This window comes from Gadus morhua, chromosome 22 (assembly GCF_902167405.1).
Source record: "Gadus morhua chromosome 22, gadMor3.0, whole genome shotgun sequence".
NCBI lineage: Eukaryota > Metazoa > Chordata > Actinopteri > Gadiformes > Gadidae > Gadus > Gadus morhua.
Window position 1 is genome coordinate 20,001,022 of NC_044069.1, and position 17,500 is coordinate 20,018,521.

General features: G+C 45.2%; 1 protein-coding gene across 1 annotated transcript in view; it reads left to right on the forward strand.

Moving 5' to 3' along the window:
- The window catches only part of kcnk9 (potassium channel, subfamily K, member 9), a 26,977-nt gene extending 12,802 nt beyond the window's left edge, over positions 1–14,175 (forward strand). Inside the window, exons 3-4 of the mRNA XM_030347745.1 lie at positions 13,151–13,746; positions 13,879–14,175. Coding sequence (XP_030203605.1) covers positions 13,151–13,746; positions 13,879–14,175 — 893 coding nt within the window. The remainder of the gene's footprint in view (positions 1–13,150; positions 13,747–13,878) is intronic.
- The last annotated feature ends 3,325 nt before the right edge of the window (positions 14,176–17,500 follow it).

Consider the following 17,500-nt stretch of genomic DNA (forward strand, 5'->3'; position numbering starts at 1 on the left):
GAGGAGGTCATTGATTTCAGTATTGCGCTGTCCTTCACAGTTCTTCGTCCATCGATTCTTGCGATTGCAACAAATGCGGGTCGATTCAACTTGAAAAAACAGACCTGGAAGGACATGTCTATATTTGAACCCTTGATTAAAAGAATAAAGGCACATTTGAAGAGTTTGTGCGGGTTGAATTTATTAAGAAAATGCAGTTCCATTCTACAATGGCTCCAGTAAGGATTGCTCCACTGTTTCACAATAGACAATAGTATATTGGTTTGAGTAAAGAACAACTATGGGTAATAGTGTCTTCATCTATTTAAAATGTTTTAATCACAACAACAACCCGTGGACATGAACCAATGCCGGGCTGGGAATCCCCTTATTTATTAATGTCTGCAGCAGACTACCAGTCTAGGGCATATGGTACAGCGACTCACTGTGTTCAGGGGGGGGGGGGGGGGGGGGGGGGGGAACAGCTCTCCAGTAGGGGACCGGGGGACACGGGATAGCTCTCTAGAGGGGGAAGATACTGTTCACCGTTCACTGTTCACCGTTCAATGTTCACTTTTCAATGCACACTTTTCAATATACACTGATTAATGTTCACTGTTCGCTGTTCACTGTTCACAACTCTTTTTTTTGCTTTGAAATTCCAAAGGTAATTAGAGTGATGTCAATCAGAACTGAAAGTTTTGAAAATGGCACTAGACATTTTCAATAAAAAATGTGGCCAATATGACATCCGAGATTGTATGCGTTTATGTGTGTGTTTATGTGTGTGTTTATGTGTGTGCGTGCGTGCGTGCGTTCATGTGTGTGTGCATGCTTGTGTGTGCGTGCGTGTTTGTATTGAGTGACTGAGAAATCATATGCCAGATTCATCGGGTGCCCCACTACTTCCATCCCTATTCCTCTTAGGTAACGACAGAGCCATCAGCAATCCATACCCTGCCTGCTCACCTGAAGGGCCTAATAATAATACATAAGCCTGACACACACACACACACCACTAATTGCTGCCCTTTAAGCTTATTGACACTCACACACTCTCTCAGCTGTTTATCACAGGGGACCATTTCCCTGTCTGACAGAGTAGGTGTTGCTTCTATAAATAGATCACCTTTTTTAAACGTGTAACGAACCCTTTGCCTTGCGCTCAATGACAGTGGACTGATTAAGGAATGAAAAACAAGGGTATTCCTGCGAATGTGTCGGCTCCAAGGGTATCGCTTTGGTTTTCGATACCACTCTCATGGAAAGTCAAACAATAGTCAAAATCATCCTCGACGCCGCAAGGCTTCGATGAAAGTTAAAAAAGGACAGGAATTATAGAGCTGTGAGAGGAATATGACTGCACTGCTTACTCCAGCCCCCTCTCTCCTTTCAGGTCCAGCCTGCCACCTGTTGCCATGTTAAATAGTTTCATACATCATACCCTCATTCTTCCATGGACCTGATCTGCCGCCCAGGGCCGGCTCCTTGCTGACCATCATCCCCTAGCACTCTGAGCCCCCCGGGGTCTGGGTCTCACTGCCACCCTGCCAGCGCCTCTGCCTCTCAATGGGGAACTCCGGGGATGAGATGTTTTGATGGAGTTGGCGGTGGTGGAGGTGTTGGTGGAGGAGGTGGTTGGGGATGTGAAAGTGTTAAAAGTGAGGGGGTGGTGGTTGTGGGGGGTGGAGGTGGTGATGAAGTTGGTGGTGATGGAGGGGGGCGTTTATAGAAGCTGGGGTGGTGTAGATGGTGATGGAGCTTGTGGAGGTGATGGGGGAGGTGGTGGTGGTGGTGGAGGAGGTGTGGTGGTGGAGACAGAGGTGGTGGTGGTGGTGGGGCTGTGGTTGTGGTGGATGTGGTGAAAGTGGTGGTGGTGCTGTAGGAGGTGAAAGTGGTGGTGGTGGTGGTGGTACTGGTGGTGGTGGTGGTGTTAAGTGGTGGTGGTGCTGATGGTGGAGGCGGTGAAAGAAGTGGAGGAGGTAGTGGTGGGTTGGAGACGGACTGGAGGACAACATGCAATCTTCCAAGTGCAAGAAAGTGAACACAAGACTTCAAGGACTTCTCCCAAGTGTGTGTTTGAAGTGTGTGTGTAGGGAGTGGGGTGGGGGTATAAAATTAGGCTCCTGGAAAAGCTCTTCCCCCACCCCCTCCCTCCCACAGCCATGAGTCACTCGAAACAATCCCTCCTAGCTAATGTTGGCGTTCCAGCCGGAGTGATGAGGGGGAGACGGGAGCGCTACCATGACGATGTGCTCATGATCTCCCCCCTCCCCCCGTGACTCATTGTTGTTGGGTATCGGTTTTGCGCAGCAGGTTTCCCCGTGTATGTGTGTGTGTGTGTGTGTGTGTGTGTGTGTGTGTGTGTGTGTGCGTGTGTGTGTGCGTGTGTGTGTGTGTGTGTGTGTGTGTGCGTGTGTGTGTGTGTATATGTGCTTGTGTTTTTGTTTGTATTTGTGTGTGTTAGTGTGTGTGTGTGTGTGTGTGTGCGCACGCAGTTAACCGCACTAGATATCCGTGTGTATTGTGTGTGTGTGTGCGCGCGGCCGTGCGCTTGACTTTGAGCATGAATCAGATGAGCCAACACACTCATCATCCGTCCTTGAGATTGATGAGTGCCTGGATCCACGGCTCTGTTCTGTGATCATCATCATCATCATCATCATCATCATCATCATATTCCTCCTCGTTATGTGTTTATTTTCAAATTCTAATTAGTTCAGTAAACTAACCTCAACAGCTTATTGGTTGTTAAAAAAGTCATTACCTCTTCAAAGAACGTGTTAGTCCTTCGATTATCGTTTCGAGGCGCACACATAGAGACAGAAGAAGAGGAAAAAAAACATATGCCAAGAGAGATAATAATTGTGTTATTAGTAATGTGACACATGGTGACATGGTGGAAGAAAGCTGAGACTTGATTTCTCCAGTGCGTCTCTCTGGAACTTTACTTTGCAGACCTGGAGTGTCCTGCAGGAAGTGTCACCTGAAAGCGGGGGAGGAAAGCTGGGGGCGCGGGGGGGCGGGGGCGATTTGGTGCGTCGGAGTTGATGTCGTAGGCAACTTTAGGGAAAACGTAAGCCTCATCATTTCTTGAGCAGAAGGGCCACAGTAAGACACAGTCAAATGCTACAGGGAACTAATGCAGAACTTTTCTCTTTTTTGTGTTTCTTGCGAGTCACTTTATTGCCAATTCCATAAGACATGAATGCATTCATGTTCCTGTTTATTTTTCCACTTGTGTAGAGAAAGAGATGAAGCTAATACCTTCATAGTCAATAGCAGAGGCCTTTTTTTGTGAAAAAAGCATAATAGCATTGATGTGTGTTTGGAATTTGTGTTGCATTCAAATTTAAAGCTAGTTAAAGGTGCTGTAGGTAACACTTAGGAGCTTTGGTTGTTATTTGTTTGAAACGCCACAGCCATCACCAGCTATTAGTGAGTACAAGTGAGAATATCGGTTCGAGTTGACTATGCCTGCCTTTGTGAGACAATTTATAGAGACAGTTAAGACAGCTCCCGGCTTACTTCTGACCAATCAGGGCATCTCTTCCTTGGTTAGGGAATCCACCTTGCCTGTCAATCACGGTTGTGTGAAATTAAATATGTTCCAATGGTGGAAAAAGGGAGGGAGGGTCTACAGAGGGAGGGGATGTTTTTTATGTAATTGTTTAGTCTAAAAATCTTGCTGTCTTCTGCTCTTTCCAGCATTCTCTTTTTATAACTCTTGAATCACAGCTACAGCAGCTTTAAGAGGCAGGGTTCAGTGACAAGGGGACTTAGCGCTGATACATTATACAATGATTAATAGGGGAAGCTCTGTTTATAAGGTCAATGACTGTAATGGTGGATTTCATCCCCATCAGTCCAGCACCGCCAGGCCGACTGTATACGCGCGCCTCCACTCAAGCAACACAAACCACGCCCTCACGCTCAGTACCTGGAACGGCCTCCGACCAATTTATTGCCATCCTCCCCATCCGTCTCAGAAAACCAATGGAAACGCCTGTGTAAGACGTCCCCCCCCCCCCTCCCCCACCCAGAACTGCTTGTTCAGCATTTCAAAAACCACAACGTGCCAAAACATCACAGACAGCCGACCCAGCAGGTTTCCCTTTGTAGCTGTCCAAGAAAATAAAATGAATGTCCGACGTCTAAGATGACGTCGTTCCCTTTTGTTTTGTTGTTGCATTTTCCCTACTCTGCATTGCATAAACGAACAGCCCAATGTGGCACCCTCATGCTGAGGCACGGCTGTTTACCCTCATTGCCATCGGCATCCGTAGATAAAAACGTATATTAAAACAGCACACAGAGTCCCTGTTGCCCGCAGCAAAAGGGACAACAGGCTCAGCCGAGCTCATCACTGCAATGTTCCGCAAGTCTTCAACTTGTTTTGAGAGCAGGAGGAAAGAAATACATTTCAACTGAGGACTTTCTGTGACGGTTTGGAGAATAGGACCAAAATAAGTTCAGCACAGCTTGTTCTACTCAGTCAGTATGTGAAGACGGGAGTATAAAAATACATTGATTGTGAGCTTGTTGTACAAGCCCACTTCAGCAAGTAGAGGCTGCGATACAATGCATTTGCGGGGTATCTGTGGCCCATTAAATGTACGTGGGGACTGTCTGTCTCGGCATGGAGACAAACAGGTCTTAGTGTATAAGCTGCACTTTGTCGTAATCTATAGTTTGTTGTCAGAGCACAGAGAGAGCATTATTCCCTACTACTGCCCTACGAAAGGTGGTCAACAAGTCCTCTGCCCCGAATCCTGATCAGTCTCTGTATTAAATAGACAAGGGAAAGGGCTCTGGGTCCCACAGATACTGCAGCTATCGAACAACTCGATGGACCTATATGTCACAGGGAAGGGGATGTGGGGGGACCCCAATTGGTGGGAATATCCCTGCTGCCGTTCAGTGATACCTGCGGTAAGAATTGGATGTGCCTGGTCCGATACCAGGTTCTGTCCAACTCACACTGGACATGGTGTCCACCGAAGTGGAACTGTGTCAAAACCCATAGCTGCTCGTTCCCTGTCTGTCTCTGGGTGGTACACTATGTCTCAGTGTCCATCTATCCCCTGCATTGGCTTCCCTTGCACCTCCCAGTGCTAGAGAGGCACAGCGACTTAGTAAGGAGATTACTCGTTCATCAAGCAGAGCATTGACACTCACAGACAAGGGTGTCACCATAGGTTGTAATAACGTCCCTGAAGACCCATACAGGCAGAGTTGGAACACAGCAGGTCTTTGCAACAAGAAGTGATGGGGGGCGGCGTGGTTGGAAATATAAAATTTTCATCATCATACTTTCTTTCTCAAGAGTCCTTCCTTGGTTTATTTTGCTTCACTCTGGCAGGAAACTCGCTCCAAATCCACTTTCTCTCTGTGCTAAATGCTCAACGTCACACCGCAAAACGAATTAGTTAACGTGTCTCATACACCTCAATGGGCTCTTTTTTCTGCAGAGGATAATACAATTATGAAGGATTATGAAGTAATACCACTCCTCTGTGATAAGACTGGATAAGCAATAAATGCCTAGATCTTCTAATGTTAGCTCGGCCGCCTGCTACACAGGAGCGTGTTAGCCGTGAGCTAGTGCTCTGTGTTGTCCCTCTGTGAGGCCGTAGTATTAAAAAAAACCTTAACACTTGAGTTGAGCAGAATAAATAGAATCCGTTAACCCCGGACGCCTTTAGTTAGGTCGGGGTATTTTGTTACTCAGACTGAGCCCTAAGGAGTTTCTCTTTGGATGCTGCCTTAAAATAAAGGGCCTTCACTCTCATGCTAATACTCTCCTTTCTGATCGTTTCAAAGGAATCTTAGCTACGGATAAACCAGTAATTGGAATTACCTTGTCGTTGTGGTGAAATTAAAATGCACATCAGCGATCCCCTCTTTACAATCAGGCAGAAGGGGGCTCCCGATGGACCCTAATCAGCCCCGATATTAATAAGACGCTGGCGCGTAATTGCACAATTCACAGAAAGCGCTTGAAAGGAGGTAGCCAAAATAGGACTCATGCTGGATGCTAGGTGGTCTGCTCCACGTTTCCCTCTGACGCATTCAAAGCTCTCTGTGCACACTATGGCGTGTAGTGCCTTTAATTATTATTTAAGGTTTATTTGAATTGGGACGGATACAGAAACATAGACAAGCGGGAGACAGTCATCCGATGTTTGCATCATAGTATTTCTAGCCAAAGCTTATTTACGACACTTCCCAAATGTTCTTGGTTCTTGCGGGATTAAGTGAGACTACCCCCTTTGAGAGGGTGAGGAAAAGGGTGTGAGGTCGAATTAGACTGGGGTAGCCCTGCCCATTCTGCCGGTGATTTGAGTTTGCCCTGCACAAAGGTCTGGAGAAGAGCAATACATTTCTTTCTGCTTCCGATACGTTTTTGCGGGAGCCAATCACCGAGCTGGCTTTTCCCCTTGGCACGCTATTGGCAGGTTTAACACAATGACGACAGGGAAGCGACGGCAAGCAGCCAATCGCGTACACAGTCAGTTGAACTAGGCCCGTTGATCACGCCTCTTGTGCTGAAGGAAATGACGGCAGCTTCCCCAGACCAACGTGCAATCTACGATTGAGCTTGGTCTGGTAATAGCCACACTACGGTTGAATGGTTGAATGGCTTCTGCTTTCTCATAAGGACCATAAGGTGCTGGGTACAGGCCAGGGGATACCGAATGCCTGTTTCAACCAGGTTCATTTCCACTGAAGCCAACGTTGAAACTAGCTCACTTGAAACAAGAGTTGCAACTCTGCTTGAGTTGCACCGTTTTTACTTAACCGTATAGCCTGATTAAGCTCGATGCTAATTATAATGGCGCTGTTTTAGTGATGTTCTCCTGAGTTGGGTCAATAAAACGGCTGTTCTACGCCTACGTACGTCGTGCAATCAATATAGATCAACAACCCTTGAGCGATGGAGATGCTACAAATAAATAACCTCTGTATACTGTGAGAAATTAAAAAAATAATTGACTCACTGAATATACAGACAAATGAAATGAGTCTTATAACGTGAAATGTGCCGATACCTTCCATCTGTCAGGCTGTAATAACAATAGGGGGGTGCATATTGATTGTTCTTATACAAAGATGGTGCATGTATACAATGCTACCACAAAGACGTAGCAGCTTATTACTTTATTTTCATTGTGAATTTTCTGTCTTAAATCTTTTAAATGAATCTGTCATGTCAACCATTGGTGAGATAGAGAATCTTATTTTACTCTGGAACGTACCTTAGAGGGGCGCTCCAGGCAGCTGACACGTGTGTCAGTCTGGTACTGCTATGTATAAAAAATGCATGCGGTCTACTTGAAAAGGTTAATCACTTCAAAATGTAGTGCAGAGTTTATTTTGAATAATGAACTCAATGAACTTATTTTGAATAATGAACGCAGGTACACACACACACACACACACCCTTATGAAACATCCATAATAAAATCACATGATTATGACTTGCAGATTTTGTGTGGACCTGGAGGCACATAACATCAGTGCATTTAAACCACGGAGACACAAGCACTGTTCTTGGGGAACTGGTTGAGAATTGTAGCATCCTAGTTGAATGTGCTCTATGTGTTTTAGTAGAGTTTAAGCGCCTAAACCTCAAATACAGGGTTATTGACTTTTATTCTGTTATGTTCTTACATTAATCGCATATAACCATGAGAGACAAGTGAGACAATTGGCAAAAGATTGCCAGATCTTAAATAGTACCCAGTCACAGTCACACACTACCTCTTAACTAAACCATGGGTATAAATAAAGTATATAATAATAATATAATAATAAAGTACTTTTTTTCTGTTGTTTTGTCAACACATAAAATGTATTACTATTGGTTTAAAGACTCTCAGAATAAAGAACGTTCTTATATTGTTTTATAGTAAGTTAAAATGTTATCAAAGCTTTCCAAAGGTGCGACAATAACTTAATTTGCATAGATTTGCATGTTGGAAAGTGGTACGTTGCTTCTTGCTAGTGATACATTTTGTGAAATGAAATCACAACTTGGTAGCACCTGCACTCCACACTTCAGGGCAGAAGAGCTCTCATTCTTCAGTAGAAGAAAGTCTCAACAGTCAGCCTCTTTCTTTCACAAAGATGATGGAGTGCTACCAGTTGACTCCCAATCGACCATGTACGGGTCTTGCTCCTTGGCATGGCTAGCAGACTCCTGCCTGGTTTAGTCTACTTCCCGTAGCCTGGTCCATAAAAGGAGCAGACCCTTATTAGTGTTATAAATGACACCTGTGTTTGTCCCCAGTAGACGCCACTGTCAAAAGGGTCCAGACTATTCAATGTTCAAATACAACACACTCCAAACAATTAAACCCTAGAAATTGCACATTCCATATGTTTTATAAAAATGGCTAATGCAGCATACACTTATACAATTTAAGTGATTGCTAATCACTCAGTTTGAATAGAATTCATAATTCAGCCCGTAGCCCAAAGCTATTGCCTAGATCAGCAGCTGGGCTAGCAGCTTAAAGTGACTTACTCTCTGCCACGCTGGCTAATTACTGCATTAGTCTGGTGATTTATGTCGTGGCGTTCACACCGTTCAGTACATACACCGAGCGCACACAATCGTTCACCTGTGCACACATATGCAACAAAAGCACCTGTGCATGACAGGATCCTGTTCTTGCAGAACAAATATGTCTGTTCCCTTGACAACGCGAGATAGCACAGTCATTATGACACGACAAACAGATTACACAGGCCACTGCTGTGACCACCAGCCAAGAATGCAATCAACAATAACAACGAGACAATTCAAGACGGCACAGAAAACAGCGGTGATGGCCAGGGCCTGTCTCGTCAGTGCCAATGTACAGCCAACGGCCATCATTTGTATACATGGCGGTGTATATGGGTAAAAACTGTGTTTGTTTGTGCTTCTGCTTAGTTCTGGCCACTGCCAGCGAAGTACCAGGTCTGTGAACCTATGTAATAACTAACAGTATTGCTATGGCTGTGAGTGTGAAAAAGTGTTGTAAAATACAACAGCAGTAGCCATGACAATGAGCGTTTCGGAAATAGACTTTGTACGTACAAAATATTTTTATTGTTTAAAATAGATTTCACCATGTCAGCTGTAGGCTAACTGTTTGTTGCGAATGATTGTGTTACCTTGGAAATATACCATATTATGCTGCCCTCTCAACGCCATTTCGAGTTCTCTCTCAGTAGTGACCTGTTTCACAAGTACGTCACAGGTAACCACGAATCAAATTACATGTACAGTTCCGATCGACTGCCGAAGAATTCATTAATTGCTTATTATCGTGCACAAATGTTCACACATCAAGAATCGGCAGGAATTTCTTCGCTAATTTGCGAGGAAAGGGGAGCAGGGGGGGGATCAGGCGGACGGCAGACAGATGGCTGATCAGAAGAACAAAATGCTTCCCAAGATTTTAATACACATGGTGTGAAGGGCTTTGTTAATCCGACAAACATATTCAGTTTGATGCAGTCCCTGTGCTTTCACCAAAACAACAGGCCCATTGGTAGATGACTAATATACTAATATATGGCCATTTAGTAAAGAGTTTTATCCACAGTGGATTACAGCTGAGGATGAGAAGAACCAAATCATGCAATTAACATGAGTTCAAGTGCATAACATCATCAGGGTGCATGGGCGAGGCTCCAAAAAAACCCAAATTGGAGTTGTTCTTGCCAGTGTGTGTAACAAATATAGTCAAAGTCTAACTACAGGCTATTTGCAATTCGGATTCTGAAAATGAGACCAATTTGGCATGACAAAAGGTCTGATTTCAGGCCAGTACATTCGATACAAAACCTCAATATATCCCCTTAACTTCCTTAAAATATTTATCACACGTCAATGCTTTGCTGGTGTGAAACTTCTCAGAGAAAATCATTTTCCATGTTCTTCAGAATAACCTCAACCCTGAGGTTCTGTTGGCTATTTTGATAACCTCAACAGCAGTTGACACTCCTTCACATCGCATCTTCTGGTCGGCACGTGCAATGTTGAGCAGCCCTGGAGTGAACCCGATTGACTGTTTGAACCTTCATCTCTCTTTCTCTCTCCCTCCCTTCCTCCTTTCCTCTCTCGCTCTCTCTCTCTCTGCCTCCCTTTGTCAATTCCTCCCTCCCTCTTGCTCTCTCCCTCTCTCTCTCTCTCTCCCTCTCTCTCTCTCTCTCTCTCTCTCTCTCTCTCTCTCTCTCTCCCTCTCTCTCTCTCTCTCTCTCTCTCTCTCTCTCTCTCTCTCTCTCTCTCTCTCTCTCTCTCTCTCTCTCTCTCTCTCTCTCTCTCTCTCTCTCTCCCTCCCTCCCTCTCTCTCTCTCTCTCTCTCTCTCTCTCTCTCTCTCTCTCTCTCTCTCTCTCTCTCTCTCTCTCTCTCTCTCTCTCTCTCTCTCTCCCTCTCTCTCTCTCTCTCTCTCCCTCTCTCTCTCTCTCTCTCTCTCTCTCTCTCTCTCTCTCTCTCTCTCTCTCTCTCTCTCTCTCTCTCTCCCTCTCTCTCTCTCTCTCTCTCTCTCTCTCTCTCTCTCTCTCTCTCTCTCTCTCTCTCTCTCTCTCTCCGCCCCCCACCCCCGCACACACACACACGCACACACACACACACACACACACACACACACACACACACACACACACACACACACACACACACACACACACACACACACACACACACACACACACACACACACACACACACACACACACACACACACACACGTGCACACAAACACCGCTCATGTCAGTCAGTCATTATGAATACATAATAAAAATAATTGTCAGTTGTGTATTGAAAAGGAATTTCCGTGGCTCCGCTCTGACGGCCGTGTTGTGTTCAGCGGTCGCCCCCCTTTTTATAGACTCGCTTAAACTGGAGTTTATAAAAAGCTCTCGCGCATATCAACACGCGTGCTTGTGTGGGTGGAAGGAGTCCGTTGAGGGGAGGCCTTTACAGATCGATACTGCAAAGACTCACCCAAACAAAAAACCTGACCAGGTTTGATCCGTGAACACAACAAACATAACCACAATCGTCTTGTGAAGAGGAGATATCGTAGGTAGGCAGCCCGGCGCTGGTTGTGGGGGAGATACAAATGTCAGCCACACGCCGCTGGTAGTGTTGTTGTTTTTCTTTGGCTCTAGCTTTTAAGTTTGTTATTCACTATGGCCCGCGGAAGCACCTGACGGGAACGAGGGGTGATCGATGAGTAAAAAGGCTGTACTTTTCCCTTTAACAACCTGCCAAAAGGCATAATCTTTGTTAACACAAACGGTTTTGTTAACTCTTGTTAAGAAAAAGGAAATATGAACTCTGGTTGAATTTCAGCTTGTTTGTCTTGAAATATATACTTACTAAATCAATGCATCGTCTCGTCCCTGCCTTTTGTTACCCCACCGGCCCCCCAGCCTGTAGGAGTTCTTGTTGCTTGTGACTCAGCAGCAAGTGGCCTCCAGATAAAGTCTAATTAAGATAAAAGCCTTGCTGGCTCCTTCCTGTCTCCTCTATCAAATCCAATAGCTCCTTCTTTGGTTTTCTCGTCTCCTTCGCCACAGAGAAGACCACTTTTATTACACTAATCCTTCCAGCCAACGTCCGTTCTTGCAGTCAGTCTAGTGGAGTCGGTCCGACGGGCTGCTTTCCGCCTGTTGCTCCACAATAACACTCTCCCTGGAGATGATTCCCCCTCATATCTAAGTGTGTCTACAAGCGCACACGCAAGGATACCCTTTACATACTGCTTGCTTGTGACCGTCCAAAAGAATGTCATGGCTTTAAAAATAGATCAATTGAATTAAAAAATAAACAATATGCTTGAAACGTAGCCTACCCATTGCAATTCCCTAGCACCATAAATTATGCGCTTCTTTCAATATCATATCATATCATATCATTGTTAATATTTCCTGTTTTGTTTCCATAAACCTTCAAAACCTTCATCTAATTATATTTTGAAACTATTTGGGTTTCGTAATAATTGGCTACCCGACCAACGGGTGGAGTCAATGCTAACAACTAGTTAGGCAAAGATTCAGAAAATCAGAATTCATCACAATAGTCTGAAACCACATTTTCCCATCAACACATCCTCATGGTTGCACTTGTACTTGACTTTGTGTCTGAACTCTGTTAAGGTGACATGCATTTGATCTCTCATTGGCTCAATTCCCTTTTTTCATACATTCTTTGTACGCATCCAAATATTTTTGTATCTTCCCTTTTCAGGCCTTCGTGTTTGTACATATTTTTTCAATATTCTATCAGTAAAATGTGTTTTATTATTTTACTGAAATGCGATGTAGCGATCTGAGTCTGAGGACAGCAGCGACGGCCCTGGTAGCGTAGCAGCTGCCTCTCCTGCTGGTAGTGAACGCATAGAGAATCCTCTCTCTTCCCTGCCCCACAGCAGCTTGTTTGACTGCTTCATGACCCGTGCGGTCAGACCCACCCTCTTGTCAGGTTGCAGAACTTAGGAACCCAGAGTCTTCCACGGTGCCTCTTCACTTGGGTCCCCTCATCCTAGGCCCTGCTAGTGTGGATGGAGCGATGGGGGAGCCATCCAAGGGTAGCTTTACTCCCTGGGCCTTATGAACAGTAGATCCGCCAGCCCCATTGACCAGCAGTGTGGCGCCATAGATCTGGCCTCATGTTACATCCAGGGTACTCTGAGAGCTGTTGCCTCATTAATATTCTTACAGATCTAATTTTAGCTGAATAATCTCAAATCAGATTATACTAAAGTACATATTGGTTTCCTCTAATGATGTTGCTGGAGGGTTTTATTTCTAAGCACGTAATTAGTGATCCCAACACAAACATGGCCAGAAACAGTAAACATTTCCCAATGGGAAGAAAAGGTGTATGTCAAGGTGTCTAGCCAACACGGTGTAGACTGGCTCCTGTAGAAATGCAGTTATTAAAATCCCCTTATGAAAGCTTCATCGCAAAAAACGAGTTTCCCTTTTGAAAGAATATCTCTGTAACAAAACAGAAAACAGGGCGCAGCACTGCCTCTTCAGTCGTTGGTTCCCATCCCAGGCTCTGATCCGTCTCCCCACAGAGGTTGTGCTACAGCACAGTAGGCCTGCGGGATCCCAGAACATGACACCAACGACCCTCTGTTGTCTTGTGTTTGTGTCCTCCAGGTTATGGGCACGCCGCCCCGGGCACCGACGCGGGCAAGGCCTTCTGCATGTTCTACGCCGTCCTGGGCATCCCCCTGACGCTGGTGATGTTCCAGAGCCTGGGCGAGCGCATGAACACCTTCGTCAAGTACCTGCTGAAGCGCATCAAGAAGTGCTGCGGCATGAGCGTCACCGACGTGTCCATGGAGAACATGGTGACGGTGGGCTTCTTCTCCTGCATCGGCACGCTGTGCGTGGGCGCCGCCGCCTTCAGCCACTACGAGGACTGGAGCTTCTTCCAGTCCTACTACTACTGCTTCATCACGCTCACCACCATCGGCTTCGGGGACTTTGTGGCGCTGCAGAAGAACCGCGCGCTGCAGAAGAAGCCGCTCTACGTGGCCTTCAGCTTCATGTACATCCTGGTGGGGCTGACGGTGATCGGCGCCTTCCTCAACCTGGTGGTGCTGCGCTTCCTCACCATGAACAGCGAGGACGAGCGCCGCGACGCCGAGGAGCGGGCCTCCCTGGCGGGCCACCGCAACAGCATGATCATCCACATCCAGGAGGAGCCGCGGCCGCATGGCGGCGGGGGAGGCGGGGGCGGCGGCGGCGGGGTGCGGCTGGGGCGGCGACGGAGGAGACCCGCGGACCTCCATCACCCCCACCACCACCACCAGCACCAGCAGCAGCACCAGCAGCAGCACCAGCAGCAGCAGTACCGCCCCACGGAGGTGATGGACCTGCAGTCGGTGTGCTCCTGCATGCACTACCACTCGCCCCCGGAGTTCGGCAGCTCCGGGGGGGGCGAGGGCGGAGGGGGCGGGCGGATGGGGGGTCTGGGCTGCGGCTTCACCAACCAGAACTCGTTCAGCTCGCAGCTCAACCCCAATCAGTACTTTCAGTCGGTGTCGTACCGGATCGAGGAGATCTCGCCCAGCACGCTGAAGAACAGCTTCTTCCCGTCGCCCATCAGCTCGGTGTCGCCCGGTCTCCACAGCTTCATGGACCACCGGAGGCTCATGAAGCGCAGGAAATCCGTCTGACTGGCGCGTGGACACACACACACACACACACACAGAGATACACATGCACACACACATTCACACACATACATGCACTCACACACACAAACCCACACATGTGCACGCAAAGAGAGTGAGGCTGACCATTTAGCTTCCTGTGTTCTACACATTGGGTCAAACACCTCTCAACGCTGCTCTTTGCCAATTCTTAGTTCATCCCCTTTGTCCCTTTTTCCTGTGGGTGTGTATAATAGACGATAAGTGAGTATCGGAGAGGACCGCGGAGGGCTGGGCGCGCAGATGCCACGCGGAACTTGTGTTTATTTTCTAAGGGACGCCAAGCATGACGCATGGATTTCTATTTTTTCTACAAAGGGTTTCGTTGGAAAAAGACATAACAAACTAACAGACAAACAACATGAGCTACCAGACCTTCCTAGTTTACTACATTGATATATGTCCATGGTTACCAAATGATGCACACTTTCGAGACATTTTGGAGAGATGCTATTTTTCAAAACGGAGACACTGACCCGAAGTATCCTGGTTTCACTTTAACTTGAAAATAAATGAATAAAAGAAAGTTATGACTATTATGTTATTTTCAAAAGCCTCACAGCAGACAGAGAATTGAATATGATTCAGCATCAGGTATTGTTTTCTATGAGCAATCATACTTAGGAAAATGTTTTAATACTTAAATGGGAATTTTACTTAATAACCCTTTTCCTGGGGTCATATTCACACCTATCTGGGCTTTTGTGTGCCCCCAAGGTTGTGTTAAGATTGCTTGATTCAATATTAATATATATATATATATATAAGATGTATAACTGTATTATTATTACCCCCCTACCCCCGCCTCCATCCAATAGAAGCGCATTCAACCTCAAACTCGTCAGACTTGTTGTAAACACCTGTCCCTGCTTGTTATTGTCCTTCAAATGAACGTGTTAAGCCTTATTATTCAGATGAGTTATCTCATTACATTAATATTTTAGGCTGTTAAGCCGAAATCAAAGTTATGCTTCAACAACAAAGACGCAGGTAGGTTGGAAAATTAGCCCAGAAGTGTTACGAAGTGAAATTCCCCTTTAAGGCCACAACTTCATGCCAAAATATTGTTTCCAATATGAGCATGTGCATTCGATGTCATTCAATACTCGTGCCATGATGATTTGTGACAATTTGTTTGTACTATATTATACTTTATTTATTTATTTCACAAAACCGCAAATGTAGGAAGAACACTGTAGAGTCTTAAATGTTTTGATTTGAAGGATCATACTGGCTTTGTTGACTTTTCCTCTCTCCTAAAAACGGCTGTACACATTCAGAGCAGAACTTGTTATGGATACAAGAGTTAACTATATCAAGAGTAAATATATGTCCTCTGAGGTCAATATAAACATCTTGCTATGAACATCTCGACAGTGTGATCTATGATACGATTTTCAGCAAATATAGACCATTGTATGTGGGTCCTTTTGTCAGATTTCTGTGATGCAATATGTGACGCATGCAATTGAAAGCTGACCCTCCCCAAAGTCAGGCTTAACAGCTTACAACATGGGACCATTGTTTATTGCAACGCAACATATAGCCGCCTAATTATTTATTTGATACCTTTTTATTGAATAGCCATGTTTGATAACCAGGATTTCAGGACCTAAACAATCAGCACACGTTCCAAGCCATGAGGGGAATCAGCCTGATATAATACTGAGCTCTAGACTGGGACTGGGATTATTCGCATGTCACTCGAAAGATGAGGAAAAGGCTTAAAAGCAACACTATGATCCTTTAAATTAATCTAAGATATGGGAAGGAGAAGGAGACTTTAGAAAGCACCCAACGCCTTCGAAAGCGCTGTAATGCATGTCCTCTGTATGTGTAACATTGTATGGTGACTGGCTAGTAATACAAATGCTTTTCAGACTTTCTTAAAAACATCTTGGCTGATTTTCTCCAAAATAACTAAGATGTTTAAATCCAAGCTCCACGGTTATGTATAAAAAGGGCACGGCATTGTTTTATCATTACCTTTATGGCGTTAACTGTTTTCCAATGCATATGGTTCTGTGTGGTGTAATCCATCCATTGGTTAAATGAGCCTTGTGTGGTCTGACTTCCACTCGTAAGCTCACGAGTGACTTCATGCACAGCAGTTCAATAGGAAAGGGAAGAGATTTGTCTAAAAAAACAGTGTAATAACACTAGAGATGGTCCGTTGGTTGGGAGGGTGTTTCATAAACCCCTTGAGCCAATGAGATGGCTTCCTCAGGATTTCCGAGGTTTTGTTACGCCATTACTGAAGAAGGTTCCCTGCTTCTGCAAGCTTGTGACGTGAACGTCAGGCCACCTGAGATCGAGAATTGAATGATTCATTATATCTATTTTTTTGGTTTGTGCCCAAAAACAACTCAACTGCGTTGAATTAAATAAGATAAGTAATATAAGACATATTTCCAAGAGAAAGATTGCTTGAGATGCATCATCTCACCTCCACTTACTTGTGTATGATCTGGTTTTATAAGCCAGTTTTCTCTTTGAGAGGCTAAAGCAGAACCAATACACCGATACATGCATCTAGCAATGACGTGTCTCTACACAGTGACCACTGCTGTCTCAACCCATCCCCGAATCAGCATTGAACAGCGTCTGCATCGGTGGGCTCCAGCATGTTGGCATCACTGAACACGCAGGTCACGCAACGGCAGAATTCATTCCTTAATGTTCACTGGCGGTGTCAGGTTTGATTAAACAATGTCTCCACTAACGTTATGAATTTCAGAAAAGCTCATCAAGTGACTCACAGTATTGTTGGTTCAAAATACCCCAAAGGTCCTATTCTGTGATGACAAAGGAACGACAAAGCTTTGTGCCTACAAGCATTGTTTCATTATTGGAACTGTACCGGCGTATCTTAATATACTGTACAATATGTTAATAACAGTCTTTGGGATAATAAGAAAAAAGGCCTTTTCGTGGCCGAGATGCATATGTATTTTTACAAACATTTTAGCATATGTGCCTTTAGGAAACAGCGTTCAACGTTTCTACAGAAGTGGCACATTTATAGAAGCTACCGGTCCTTTCGTGCTTTAGCTAAACTCATCCGATTGGCTGTTGAGGTCTAGCATCACAGATAATAGCTATTATGAGTTATTACTAGCGAACAATCCTTCCTAATAACACGAGTAGAGGTGGTTAACGTACACAAGGACAAGCAAGTTAATGTATTTTAAAAAACAAACAAAAAACAATGAAGAAAACCCAGGAGCCTATTCCACCCATGAACACCTTTAGACTCCAACACACCAACCGTACCAAAGCAGACATTTAT